The 14,459-nt window shown below is 40.1% G+C and overlaps 1 protein-coding gene across 7 annotated transcripts in view; it reads left to right on the top strand.

The window, feature by feature from the left end:
* The window catches only part of PDGFA (platelet derived growth factor subunit A), a 165,979-nt gene that overhangs the window by 13,874 nt on the left and 137,646 nt on the right, over positions 1-14,459 (top strand). For 4 of the 7 annotated variants that reach the window (XM_053992219.1, XM_053992220.1, XM_053992216.1 and 1 more), the window contains exons 5-6: positions 4,833-4,959; positions 12,802-12,975. In XM_053992219.1, the coding sequence (XP_053848194.1) occupies positions 4,833-4,959; positions 12,802-12,935 (261 nt within the window). In that variant the 3' untranslated portion in view covers positions 12,936-12,975. Of the gene's footprint in view, positions 1-4,832; positions 4,960-6,587; positions 6,671-7,669; positions 7,784-7,893; positions 11,134-12,801; positions 12,976-14,459 lie in introns of those variants that run through there. The other 3 variants (XR_008439648.1, XM_053992221.1, XM_053992222.1) reach the window with 3 other exon arrangements.

Here is a 14,459-nt window from a genome sequence, read left to right as displayed (position 1 = left end):
TTCCTCCTCATTGACAAGGTAGTGAGATCATAGCTGGCCCATTCACACTAGAAAAATGTTCATCCAGAAAGGTCAGCAAGTGGGTTTGCATCATCCAACAGGCGAAAGCAAAGGGTGTTTTCTTTGTCTCACTGAGGGTCACTGTAGTCAAGGTTAAGAGACGGCTGGGGCAGTGTGGGAGGGGCAGTGGAGGTGCTTGTGTTGGGGCATTTCATTCCTGGGACATGATTCAAAGGCTGGAGGGTTCAGGGATGTCCTTTCTTTGTCTTCACTGAGCTCTCATCAGTGAAATACCATTAATGTGGAATTGAAGCTGTAGGGATGCTCCAAGCCAGGGGGATTGGTGGAACAGCTTCCCTGAAATGGGTCTTGTAAGGTTTCCCTTTCACAGGGTGGGTTTCATTAGTGAAAGGTGGGTTTGCCCTGAATGGTGACAGTGAGCCCATGAGAGCACGGCCTCTGGCCCTAAAGACATCTCTGTTCAGCAAACTGCACCTGCACAGCCCTGCAGAACTCAGACTGAGATGGAGAGGCTGGTTGGGAGCTGCTCTTTGATGAGAAAGAAAGGATTCTATTTCTCTCCTTATAGAGCAATGGTGATAAGGATGGGGGAGTTAGGGGTGTTGGTGTCTGTTACAGGGAGATTTTCTCCTCTGTGTGCAAAAGCATTTCAGTAGCATCTGCAGATCCTGTTGCTTCTGTCCAGTGAGTTCAAGTACTTACCAAGTACCAGACTATAATTTATTTGGGGGGTTCTGAACAAGAGTCTTCCCAAGAGGCTTTTGAGCATGGTGTTGTTCTTGGTGGGTTTGATCACAGAAGCAGAAAACCATTAATATTATGGAGCAAATCCTGCCTATACTACTAATTTTGAATAGCCAAGCTGAACAATATGATTGTTCTCAGCAGTGCTCATATGCAAGTTAAGAAACAAGAGCTGAATTACTCTATCTCCCTCAGCTTTGTCTCAGGTTGGCCTTGAGCAGAAGCCCTACCAGCTTCCGCCATTTCTGCATATTTCAATGTTGATCTGATCTGGGGAATTTTAACCTGGTACATTCTTAGAGTACATTAATGTGAGGGTGAGGTGCAGAGAAAAGGATCTGGACAGGAGGGAATGCAGGAGCAGCTCCTCAGCTGTCACTGGAGGGTTGTTCAGAGGTTGGAAAAAATGCTGGAGTTCAGGATGAGCTGTTCAGCAGAGCTATCCAGCCTCACAGCAGGTTGGAAAGGCCTTGCAGAACACATGGGATGTATAGGTGTAATGAATGTGTGCCACATTTGCAGGTTTAATAACCTTTTTCTTCTGCCATTGGGGCGGGAAGAATAAGATAAGCAGCACTTGGATTGAGCTGTGGCTTAACTGCAATTGCAGGCAGGACCAGGTATCAAAGGTCAGTTTAGGAATGGGAGAAACAAAGGAAACCCTGACAGAGGTGAAGGCGGAAAAGCAGCGAGGTGTCCTTGGAGCAGGGGAAGCCCTGTCAGCCTGGCAGGATCTGGCTGCTCTGCTCAGGGACACAGAGACCCCACACAGCCATTCCTGCCCTCCTGTCCCTGCAGCAGTGACTTGCCAGGCCCTGAAGGCTCCTGATGCCTCCCCCAGTCCTTCAGTCCCTCTTGACTCACATCTTCCTCACAGACAGGTTTTCCCTCCATTCTATCAGCATGCAGTTATTTTAGTATGGAAGCAATAGAAGATTCCAAGAAGTGTCCTCATTCAGCTGCTTTTTGGGCTTGTTTCCATCTAGTATTTAGGTATCAGCCACATGAGTTCTGCTGTTATGAGGAACTTTCTGTACTGACACTTCTCTTGTGAGCTCCTGCCCGTGATAAATTTTAGCTTCATACTGGAGGTGTTCTGGACATTTCTGCTTACAGTCTTTTTTTTTTTTTTTTTTTTTTTCCCTGCTGTTAGTCCCTGATTTCATCTCTCCTGGAGAATCTCTAAAAAAAAAGTGTTCCCATGATATTTCCATTAGGCCACATATTTTTATCAGATTTTATTTTTGTTTTTACTTAGCTGTAATACACCGTATTGCAGGATGTAGACCTAGAATCTACATTGATGCAAGTATGTTGTCACTGATTATTAGCTACATTTGAGAAGCTAATCAGTTATTTCACTGTCCTGCTCTCAGAGAGTTTTTATATAGTGGTATTTTCTGGATCTGGAGGGTTTGAGGTTTTAAATTTTTGTTACATTAGAGGACTGACCACCTCAAAGTTCTGTGTAATACACTTGAGAAGCTGTACAATATGAACACCAGGGAGAAAAATACAAAGAAGAAAAAAACATTTGTACACAAGGCCAAATCCCATGGTGTTGGCACAGCTACCCCTATTTATTCCCACTGAAAATGTGACCTGCAGCCTTCATCATTGTAGATCAGCACTGTGTGTGGCAGCAGGTATTAACAGGTGATACAGACACAGCAGCTTATCTGGTTTGTGCTGCTTCACTTCCAGTATTTGCAACATCTACAAAATGACATTCCTTTAACCTGTGGAGTGTGAAGTAAGGCAGTGGAACGTGTGCTGGATTGTATTTGAACTACAATACTAAAAGCCAGTTTAAAATTGCTGCAAAAAATCATTATGCTCTTCTACAAAGTATTACTGTTTCTGATTTTTTAACTGTTGTTTAATACCAAATAGCTACAGGAACTACATATATCTTTCAGTTTGTAAAACCAAGTGAAACAAGGGCAGGCTTTTAAAAGCTTGATTACAGTTTATTTTTGTTGCATGTAATTTTCAATGAGACTGGTTTATTCGAACAGCTGTAATAAGCATGGCAGATCTGAGAGCTGTTTTGTGATTGCTGGGTCCCTTTGTCTCTGATGATGGAGGTGTCTTAATTACTGTTTGTTTTCATAAATTTTAAGGATTAGTCATCCTTTGACACCAGATGACTCAGTTGTACCATACATTTTCAAATCATTGTGTTCAAAGGCTTGATGGAGTTGGGTTCTGATAGGAAATTTTGAAACATACTGCTTCGACCCATAGTTATTCTTTCAGATAAAGTGTTCTGGTATGTCATGGCCAGCTCTTAATCTGTTTACATGGAGATCTGACAGTTTCAGAAGATACCTTTTAATGTAGAGACTTTAGTTATTGCATCTGTCTCTGTAACTTTTGTTTGCTGGATGAAATGAAAATCATCTCCAGATCCTGTTGACACAAGGGGTAGTGACTAAAATGTGGATCTGAACTCCTTGCTCTGTGAAAGCTCAGGCAAATCTCCCACTGGCTTTAGAAAGGCCAGCATTTTGCTCTAGCTTCTCTCACTGGCATTCAGAGGCCCTTCATAGTTGTGACCCCAGAGCCAGAAGAGTTTTTCTGGGAACTGGGAATAGAGTAGGTTTTTCTAGCCACCACTTTCATTTTGTGGCAATGTTGTTCCGGTTTTGAAAGGGCAAGGGAATGATTTTCACAGTGTGAAGATTGATTTGGATCATTGAATCCCCACCAAACACACAAGGAAATCATGGCTGGGGGTGTCATTGTGGATGCTTTATTTGGTAGTGGAGCTTTTGGATGGACCAGCCTTTATGGCTTTGTTATGTAACTTCTGTAGAGACAACCAACCCCCCCTGTCCTTCTGCTCCCTCTCCTCATTTATACAGCATCCCTGTGATTTGTAGTCTTGTTTGCTGGGACAGCCACACTGCAGTGCCCTATTGGCAGATGAGTAGGTCTGAGAAGCCATGATTTAATTGCGCTGATTTCCATTGCAAGCAAATGCTCACCACCTCTTCTTCAGTGTTCAACACAGCTGAGAGCTAAACACTGGACCCCTTACAAACTCTCTAGCACTCTCCTTGCCCACGTTAGGCCATATTCCCTTGCATGGCCCTGACCATCATGCCCACTACACTTAGCAAAGTCAGTGCCCAGCATCTCACGAGCCATTTCAGCACTCCAGAACATCAGTGCTGTGCCCTCTCTGCCATTCCTCTCCTGCCTGCCAGCCTGTGGGTCAGGATGTCCTCGTGTTCAGTATCCCCCCACTCCAACATCCTTCTGTTTTGCCTTGGTTTCCTTCAGATGAGAGATCTGTATGTAGCCAGAGCTACTCCAGCATGATCCTTCCTCCAACGTCAAATTACCCTCCAGACTTTTTTGATTTAAGGATGCCAGAAGTGGAGCAGTGCAGTTGCGAACAGTTGGAAGGACTGGGGAGAAATATTCTGTCTGCCACCTTTCCCCAATACAGCCAAAGGCTGAACCCAGTTCAGGAGCAATAGTTCCCTTGGACCTAAAAACTGTGCTTGCGAGTTCTTGTGACCAAGCCCCAGGTTATTGCAGGGAGTGAGCAGGAATGAATCTGCTTTCTAAGGTGATGTTCAGGTGCTGGTCATATAGGATTGAGCACTTCACATTCAGAGGGCACTGGAGACACCAATTTGTAAATAATAAAATGTATTACAAACCAATCTAATGCCTTCACTGTCAGCCTTTAACAACACTTACAGAAGATTGTGCTAAAAATGGCAGTTTACAAGAACAACCACTGATTTGAATCTGTATAGAAGTTTATTGTGATACATGTGGAAACTGAGTTGTTTAAAACATCAAACCAAAATGAATGGGAAATTGTTTTATCTCTTGGGGGAAAATTGTTTCGAACTACTGAACTTGAATAAACAAATAGTCTGTGCAATAAATAGTTACACGATGCACAATTAAGATAAAAGATGATTAGTATGCTAACATTTTATATGGGTTTGGCTACATTAAAAATAGAGGTATATAGTTATCTGTCTTCAGTTCTGAACTGTAATCATGTTGATGTGTCTCAGTACATACCTCATCATATTTTATAGGTGGCAAAAGTGGAGTATGTTAGAAAAAAGCCAAAATTAAAAGAAGTTCTGGTGAGATTAGAAGAGCATATGGAATGCACCTGTACATCATCAAATACTAATTCAGATTATAGAGAAGAAGAAACTGGTATGTTTTCCTTTTATTTTTGCATTAATGCTGATTTCATATGGACCTTATTTTTTATATTAGTAAAGAACGTAAAGCAAATGTTGCTTACAGTGAACTCAGTAGAGAAGCTCCCAGCTACTTCTCTGTATTGAAGATGCCAAATGAGGGCCAGTTTGTGCTGTATAAGGAGTTTGGATTTCAAACTTAATGTGTATCATTTCTCATTAGGTTGGCCTTTAAATAAGTGTAAATGCCCAGTAGTGTTCAGGTCTTGCTTCACTAAGTTAAAGGTTGTCATGTTGCAGCTCGTGGATGAACTCCGTTGCCTAATTTCTTTAGACTTTGTGGATAACACAGATTTACTTGACCTTGGGGAAAATATGAATGAAAATAATGTAAAGCACTTGGGAATAAATTCAGGATTCAAGGCTAAGGAGTTAATTTGAAAACAACATTGCTCATTCCTGTTGTTTCCTTCGTATGCATACTCAAGAATTTGTCAGTTGTCGCATTAAACCTAAATTTGCCTTGTCAAGAAAACCTTTGAGTTACAATGGGGAAAGATTTGTGGGGAAAATTACTTGCAATCTGGCTTTCATAAAATCATTCTGAATTAATCTAAAATCATTGGCTCTGATCTACTTACTACAGTGCAATCAATGCAGAGCTCATCACACTTATTCTGGAAACCCACTATAGTATAAAGGACATTTCCCTTTCTCCTGATACTGGTGGAAGGAAACCTCAAAAGGTTGTTTTGCACCTCTGCAGGGAATTGAAGGGTGCAGTAGAATCAGCCCAAAATTAAAGAGTCAGGGAAGGGCAGGTAAACATAGGAGGAAAGCTGCCTGAAGGTGATAGATTTGGTAGGTGGCTGTGTGAGGAAGGGTTTTCTGTACTGGCTCCATCCAGCAGGGAGACATAAACCTGGTCCAAGCAAATGTAAACTGCAGTTGCTATGTACAGAACAGAGGAGTTAGAATTTCTATAAAAGCCAAGTTAGACCTCTGCTGCAATTTTGCTGTACATCAATTTATAATCTGAGCTGATTGTTTAGCTGAAACTAGGTGGAGTTATTAGACAAAACCATGTATAAAGTGGCTATTTTTAATGTCAGTATGGTTTGATACAGTTTCTATGTCTCCTGTTTGGAAAAAAAGTTTCATTAGATCAATTTCAGTTTTCCAAATTGTCTTTAATTGCCATAGACTAAGCAGCTATGATTTTAAGATCAAAATTTTTGGTTTTGATGTGTGTAAAAACTGGGGCAGAATTATAATGGAAAATACATATTTCTAGGATTTAATTACTGATAGGAACAAAACTTGCACCCAGCAAGTGGATGGTGAGCTGAAAATAGCTCAACTCCAGAGCTGAAGGCAAATGTTGAGTACTGCATGGTAACAGTAATTATAGATGGATCCTGGGAATGACGTGTGCAATGCCAACTTCGTTTATTATTTCTTTACTTTTGTGTAATTACTTTGTAAACTCAATGTCAAATCAGACGTTATAAAGTTATTACTTTAATGCAAAGGATAATGAGATTTCTTTGAAATGTAAACGGTTTGAGTATTTATGACTTCAGTGTTACACGAAATGCATTACCTTAGGGCTTTTCACCAGCCCTGCCCTTATGTTAACAGGAAGGCCTAGGGAATCAGGTAAAAAACGGAAACGAAAAAAGTTAAAACCAACATAAAACCTACTGGAACTATTTGATATTCAGGTAGGACCTATATGCTGAACACCCTAATAGCACAAGTACTGGAAAACTTAATCAAATATCATCACTTCAACTTAATCACTGTTCAAAATCTTGACACTTGCTACCTCAAGGCTGCAAAGAGATTAGATTTGATTGGCTTTGATAATTCTACCTGCTGGTATTTTCCCTTTAAGCTCCACATCACCATCAGCATCTTACATTCTTGAGCTACTTCCTTTTCTTGCCTTTTTTATTTCTTTTTTATTGGAGGGTGCTAATACTTCAGCTTCTGAAATCTCAAGTTCCATTGCCTCTGCTTGTGTTTCATTATTATTGATTTCTGAGGTCAAAGCATCACGTGATATTGCATGAATGAATTGCCAGGTTACAAATCATTGTGTTCCCAGTCCTTGGCTGTGAAACATTGGGTGCACATACAGCAAATATCATTATTTGTGTGACCATCAAACCCATGTTCTGGCATGAACTGGGGTTGATTGCACATGCACCTGACACAGTCTGATGATCTGCTTACTTGACCAGAAAGATGCTAAGAAATGCCTTTTTTTTGTGTGTGTTGCAGAGTCCTGTGTTGCTTACACCAGAAAATTAAGATCTTTATTTTTGGTCTGTTCAGTCTCAGTAGGATGATGATAGTCAGTCATCAAAATTCATGAGGTTTTCAGTGTAGTGAAAAACTAACACCCTCGCAGTGCAAAAAATGACTGAAATCCTTTGGCCAACATATTAGCAATGTATGATGATGGCGACACACATTCCAAATTAAATATGGAATTTCCATTTCTTAATGACTTGAAAGTATGTAAACTGCAGCACTTGCAATTGATTCTGGTATTTGGAGTGGGAATGATTTGGATTTTGCAGTGTCTGTGTCTAACGCCTAGAGGATGGTGAATTTAATTTCAAGCCCCTGTTTTTGCACATGAACTCCCAGTGGCAGTTTTCATTTATACCAATGTATCATTTCTAAAGAATGCTAAACTTGATATCCTGTTTCAGATTAACAGGTATTTATTGGGAGTAGTATGATAGAAGCAAAGATTTTCTAAAATTCAACTTTAAAAGTGAGCATGTAAACTCAATCAAAACAGCATTTAGAACTTCTTGTCCCAGGTTAGTGACTCTTCATGCAGAACAGTTTTTTTTTTTTTAAGTCATCTACTTCAAGGACAGGACCTTTGATTCTAATCATAGAGTTATTGTATCTTTTTTCTCTCCTGCAGATGTAAGGTGAAAATAAGCTAGAAAAAAAACTTCTCTCTGGGACATGGATGTACATGGTTTGTTACATTCCTGAACCTACTATGTATGGTGCTTATTGACTGTATACTTTATTTGTTCTCCTGTGTGAAAAAACTGGCTCAAAAGAACACTTAATGAGAACAAAGAGACAATGTACATTTGTTTAATGTGACATCAAAGCAAGTATTGTAGCACTCTGTGAAACAATAGGAAGCTTCCCTGTCCAAAAAAGAAAAAAAAAACGAAAGAAAGAAAAACAGAAAAGAAAAAAAAAGACAGTTGAATGAATGGAGGATACCAAAAGTACTCAAAAACATGACAAAAATCTAAGTGAATAGTGGATTTCTGTCAGAGCAGTCAACGGTGCTTTACGTCAAGAAATGTGCCTGCGTTCTTGATGAAGATGGATGGACACTGGTGGACTTCAGGCACAAAAAAAGCAGGAATGTATGAAATGATCAAATGCCACGCAAACACTATAGAACAATACATCCTTGCTTGGTGGTGTTTTAAAAGTCTATACAAAAAAACCTTCTGGGGAGCCTTAAGTGGATTTTTTTTTTACACCATAAAGTGATTATTAAGTTTTCTTTTTACTCTTTGCCTAGCTTTTTATTATCTCTTGGACTACATTTGCCAATAACACATATAAAAGACTGATATAACAATAAGCAGAACACAAAACATTATGGTATTTCTCCTAGTGGGATGCAAACTAATGAGATGTATTAAAATAAAAATGGTATACCTATGCATAATTTTCTAGACGTTTCTTGGTTTATGTTCCCCAACCTACCCCGTAATTTAAAGCATTACATAAAAGAAAAAAAATAAAAAGAGAAAAAAAAGAGAGATGTGCGTAAACAAATCATAGGATATCCATGCAAAAATCCTTATTTTTTTTCTTTAAGACTTATGCCAGTTGCCTACTAGTGATATTGTGTTAGCAATTGTCATTCTTATCAGTATACAGATACTTTTATTTCACATGTTGGAGCTGTGTGAAATGTACAAATTCTTGTATCTGCATTGTATAATGTCATGGTGGCATGGGAACTACCTTGCTGCAAATATTTGAACAAAACCTAAAATTCTTTATTTTTGGTAAAATGTTATGCTTTATGTGTATTCAACAGAAATATGTGTTTTTGTAAAGGTGAAGTTTGTATTTTTATCTAAAAATTAACAGTTTTATATACCTGAGAAAGCCTGCTATGTTTTCTTGAACCAAAAAAAAAAAAAAAAAAAAGAAAAAAAAGAAAAAAAAAGCATTTTGTGGTCATATTTTTGTAGAAGAATAGCCCAAATAACATCAAAATCTATTTTAACTATAGCAGGGCAGATAAAATACTCTGGCACCAGTTCCTATATTTTCAAAGTGCCAAAGGATTAAATGTTCAGTTCCCCACAGATTGCAGTGGGAGCCACATGGATAAATCCTTCTGTACTGCTTTGGAAATTTAGGGCTGTGCCAGATATGACATGGCTACTCACTTGGCCAAAATCACTGCCCCACCCCAGTAGTTTGGATTATGTACCCTTTGTTTTATTTGGATTATTACATTGGATATGTAAAATGAGCTACTGGATTCTTGTGAAACATCTACAAAGAGATGAAAGAGTTTTCTTAGTTTGGAACAACAAAAAGGTTTGTCTTGAAGACAGTGTTTCCACTCAAATAAAAATATCTTCAAATGTGAATGAACTGCAGAACCTTCAAACAACAAAAGAGAGCAAGATTTTTAACCTTTCCATTTCTCTAAATATAGTTCAAACATTCCCCTCCTGTTCCTGTAGCTATGTCCAAATTCAACCAAACAAAGCAATGTTAGCTAACAGGCATTATTGGCTTCAGACGCTAATGCAGAGATAGTGTTAGTCACCGTTCTATTTTGTGATCATTTTCCCAGTGTATTTGTTGAGCACCAAAACTGGAAATACATTTAACTAAGATTGTCTGTGCTTGTTTTCCACTAAGTGTACTGTTCACAATGTTATGCACATGAATGTATGTGTCTGCGTTTAAAAAAGTGTATAAAATGTAATTTATATATTTATGTTTCAGTGGGATGCCAATAATGTTGCTCCGTTCCTTTTTTTTTTTTTTTTTTTTTTTTTGTCTAAAAGATATCTAATGAAAGAAAAAAACAAACATATATCCATTAAAATCATGTAGATGAAAAGCATTATGTGACCCACTCAGACACTGTGCAGGTATGAAAGGATGTCAAAGTCACTTAAGTGGAATAGTTTGCAAAACAACTCTTGGAAAGAGTCCTGTGGTTGGACTTGCATGAGAAGGTTGTGTTTGGGTTTGTGGGCCAGCTCTTTGGGAGTGACTCCCCTGGGTATCCTGGAGCTCTGATTTACATCACGAGGGAGTCTGGCCTTGTAGCAAAGTCTTGAAAACAAAGCAAACCGAGAGGTTCTGTTGGTGCCAGCAAATAAACGTGTTATGCCAAATTCAGCACACCAGGAGAGAGTGAAGACTGAATGGGGACTTTTCCAATAGCCGTTTGTTTGAGACTTGTAGTCTTTGAGTTAATTTTGTTACGAGGAATGAAACGCACATGAGTCTCTGTTGTCAAGCACAGTGTTCGTACAGCATGCGGCAGAAAACACAAAAATCTCAGGGCTATGTTCTCAGCTACTATAAATTGGCAAATGTTTCTGACTTCAGATGGCCCCAAGCTAATTTACATCAGATGAGGATGCAGTCCATGGCTGTTAAATTGTGAGGAGTAGTGTCATAACATGAGCATCACTTCCTGTAGTCCAGCTGAGCTCTCACCCGCCAGCCTTGGGACCGTGGCGGGTTGTGGGATTAGTCCTCCTTCAAAGTGGCAGATACAACCAGAAGGAACAGTGACACTAAAGGTTGTGACACAGGAGTCATTAATTCAAAGTTAAGTTGGACATTTCAAGGGCCATATCCTCAGCTGGTGTAAATCACCATCACTCCGTTGCCTGCAATGGAGCTGTACCAGCTTACACCACTTGAGGGGCTGGTCCCTCATTCTTGCTCATCCCTTCCACTCCTCAGTCCCGCAGGGATCTCAGATTGTCGTGTATGGTTAATGTAATCCTGTGTTCTCTAATACTTAAGCACAATAAGTAAATATAAGAGTGAGTGTCAGACTTAACTTTGAATGTCCAAGCTCTGAAATGGTTTGTTTCACCATTGTGGCTGTAAATTAAACAGTTCTCTGTGCATTTGTGAATGCCGTGTCATATCTTCTTCTGCTGTCTGCTGGAGGTGGACTCCCTCTGGACTTCTAATGTGCTGCCTTTGGACTGTTACAGGGAAGGGTGTGAGCCACTGGAGCCACAAGATATCTGATGGACAGCTCTCTTATTTGTGGGGTGGGGGTTGAGTAGGGGGCTTAATGGAGCCGAGGGTGGTGGTTGTCAGAAGCTGCACTTCTGTGCAGTGCTTTAACACCTTGTTGGTTTTGTCCTTCCACATTGTAGGCAGCAGTTTGGGGATGAAATGTGTTTCTGTTTTACATTCTGCACTCATTTCCTCTGTCCAGGGATCCAGAACTTCTTGTTCTGACCATGCCTTTTTCTGAGGTCTTGTCTTACCAGAAAGGACATACAGAGATGTCAAACCCAAACCCAATCTCAGCATTAGATTATGGTGCATGGTCACTGATTCTTTGGTCAATTCCTTACATTTAATTCAGTGCTTAACCTTTCTAGATCTGTCCTTGAGTTGCTTTTGTTGAGTGAAACCAAGGACTGTGTGCCAGTTTGCTTTCCTTTTCTCCCATCCTCTGTCCTGCCTGCCATCTGCTTTGTTAAGCAGTGCACGGGGACTGCAGGCAGTTGCTCCTCTCCCAGGTTCCCAGGTAGCTTCAGCACTTTGAGTTTAGGCTTTTTACTCTTGAAACATCATCCTCCTTCCAATGGGCTTCAACATTCCACTTGCTTGTCCCCCTTAGGTCCATGTTGCCTTTCTGTGGGCTGTTTTCCAGCTATTCTCTGCCTGACTTTACCATCCCTCTTGTTTCTCTCTCTCAGAAATGATTTTTCCTTCCTAAGATTGTCTTGCATCTGTTTTGTCTCTTCCTGCCTGACAGAACAGCCTTTGATCTGTTGGTCTCCAAATCAGTTGGTTTATCTGGGCATGTACCCTGAGATCCTCTCTCCCAGACCCATAGGCCCATAACTGACCCCTGACATGAAAGGCAAATAAATGCTTTCGAGAAAAAGATTCATCTTTGCATTTGGAAGAATACTGCTGAAGACTCTTTGCGAAAGCGCTGTCCAATTCCAGCAGCAGTGTGGTGCTGGAATAGTGGCATTGAAGCTGTTCCAGACATCTGACAGTTTAGTTAGGATCAGTGGCCCCATTTATGTTTTAATTTGAATGTTTCAGATTTTATTTTGAAGTTTCAAAACTACCTCAGATTTGCATGCTCATATTTTACTGTAAATTGAAGGAAATCATGTTTGTAGGCACCTCCTATGGCTTTGAAAATGTTCTGGATAGTTATCTGACCCTCACTTGGGCTGGAAATCATGGTTGCTCTAAAACAGACACCACGTAGAGGTTTTGAATGAAGTAATTTCCTTGGTGTTTTTAATACACAGTTTGTACTGCTAGCAGATCTCAGAGTCAGGTCAACTCATACGAATCCCACTTAAATTTCCTTTAATTCCAGGTAAAAGCATATCAGTGTTGCATTCCTCAAAAATCAGCCTCTGTTTTGTGTTTATTACTCAATTTAATTATTGTCTGTGTTCCCACATTTATTAGCAAGGCATTATTCCATGTGTGAGCTTTTCTGTGCTGCTCTTTGCTGTAGCATCTCTGTGGCACAGCCTTGAACTGGTTTTTATGCCTATGTCCTCTGAAATAAAGAACTATTGTTATCCCATTTTAGGCGAGACCGAGGCATGGAGAAAAGCCTGTGCAAGGTCATACAGCAAGGCTGTGGCAGAACCAGGGAGAGGACTCAGATCTGAGTGCTCATCCAGTGCCCTAAATCACACGACCATCTTCCCTTTCCAAGAATGAATCCTTGCACCCTTAGAGCTAAATACTGAAAAGATTGAGGGTAAGTCATTTTGCCTAATTACTGTGCATTGGATACATGATCAAAAGCCACTGCCATATTGTCAGAGAATGTAGTGATTGATGAAAATCCATCTTTCTGCCCATGCAATTATGCAGCCTTTTATCCTATCATGAGCCAGTCATTTCCTGCTTCTCTTAGGAGTCAGCCTTTCATGACTTACAGTCAAAATTATGCACACAGAACAAGACTCAGATTTTATGGGAATTTACAAAAATTCAGTAGACAATTTTCGTTCTCCGTCAGTTCAGTGTCATTCCTTCCTTTTATGGTGTGGGTAACATTTCCATGGGGAACTGTTTTTATCATGGGCTCAATCTGAATTTTTTTTCCCAGGCCCTAACATGGAAAAACACTTTAAGAGATGCCTGTGTTTGCTCGTCTTCAAACTGGTGCCTGAGCATGCTCCTAGGTTTGGACAAACATCCCATTGACCTCAGGCAAATGGAGCAGAGTTGATGCTTTATTTTTTAATTAGTGTGTGCCTTCCTGACACAGGATCCCAGCTGTGGGCTGGGGGTCTTTGTGCTCTCAGAGTGTTGAAGTATTTAGTAAGCAACCCCAAAGATGTAGTAACAAAACTTGTATATACAACTAGGAAGACAGCTGGGAGTGTGCCACTCCTCCTCCCATGGAGGTTGTCCTTTTGAATTACATATTTGTTCTTTTTGGGGAAAATATTTTCTTGGCATGGGTGGATTCAGGACTGCAGTCACTAACGCCAGTGAGGCAATTTCAGATCTGTTGAGGTTCCTCAGGATATAGTTTGAAAACTCACAGTTGTGCTGATAACAAAGAAATTTGAGATGGGAGAAATTACTGAGAGCAAATATCATGAGAAATTTGGCAACTTTTGTTTAAAAAAAAAAAAATTAGAAAGGTAGGATAAGGTAGACCAAAGGCTCGATCTCTCTTTTTTCACTTGTGGCATGCCTCCTGTCCCTTTAGCCATTCTAATTACTTGCTGCATCAGGCTAAAGTATGTGCTGAAGTAGTTCAGAATCACTACAACATGTGAAAAGTTAGGACTGGTTCTTGTTGAACTGCTGCCTAATACCATGGCATATGACTGTGAGGTGGGGCCCACAATCACAGTTGTAAATCAAAGAACAAGTCATAGGTTAGGTTCTGTTTTCCTTAGATATTGTCTCTAAGTTTGTTTTCTATATGCTGGTCTCGAGTAACGTTTGGTGAGCTTTCCAATTAGGTGGAAAGTCATGAGTACCTCTTTCCCAGCCTGAAGGTAAGAAAGTGCTAACTCATTGTCTAGCTCATAATCAATGGATGAAATTCTGGGAGCATCCTGGTGATAGAATTTCTGTCACTTGAAGACTTCATGTCACATTTTTCCAGGGTTACTTCTTCCCGTAGAGAGGAATCAAATCATTTATATGTTTGACTTACTAGCAGGCCACCAAATCTGACTTGGTTTGAGTTTTGAGCAACTCAAGAATTTGTTTGGACTG

Source organism: Vidua macroura, chromosome 16 (genome assembly GCF_024509145.1).
Source record: "Vidua macroura isolate BioBank_ID:100142 chromosome 16, ASM2450914v1, whole genome shotgun sequence".
NCBI classification, from domain to species: Eukaryota; Metazoa; Chordata; class Aves; order Passeriformes; family Viduidae; genus Vidua; species Vidua macroura.
The sequence above is the reverse complement of the archived record's forward strand: the minus strand, read 5'-3'. Positions and strand labels throughout refer to the sequence as shown.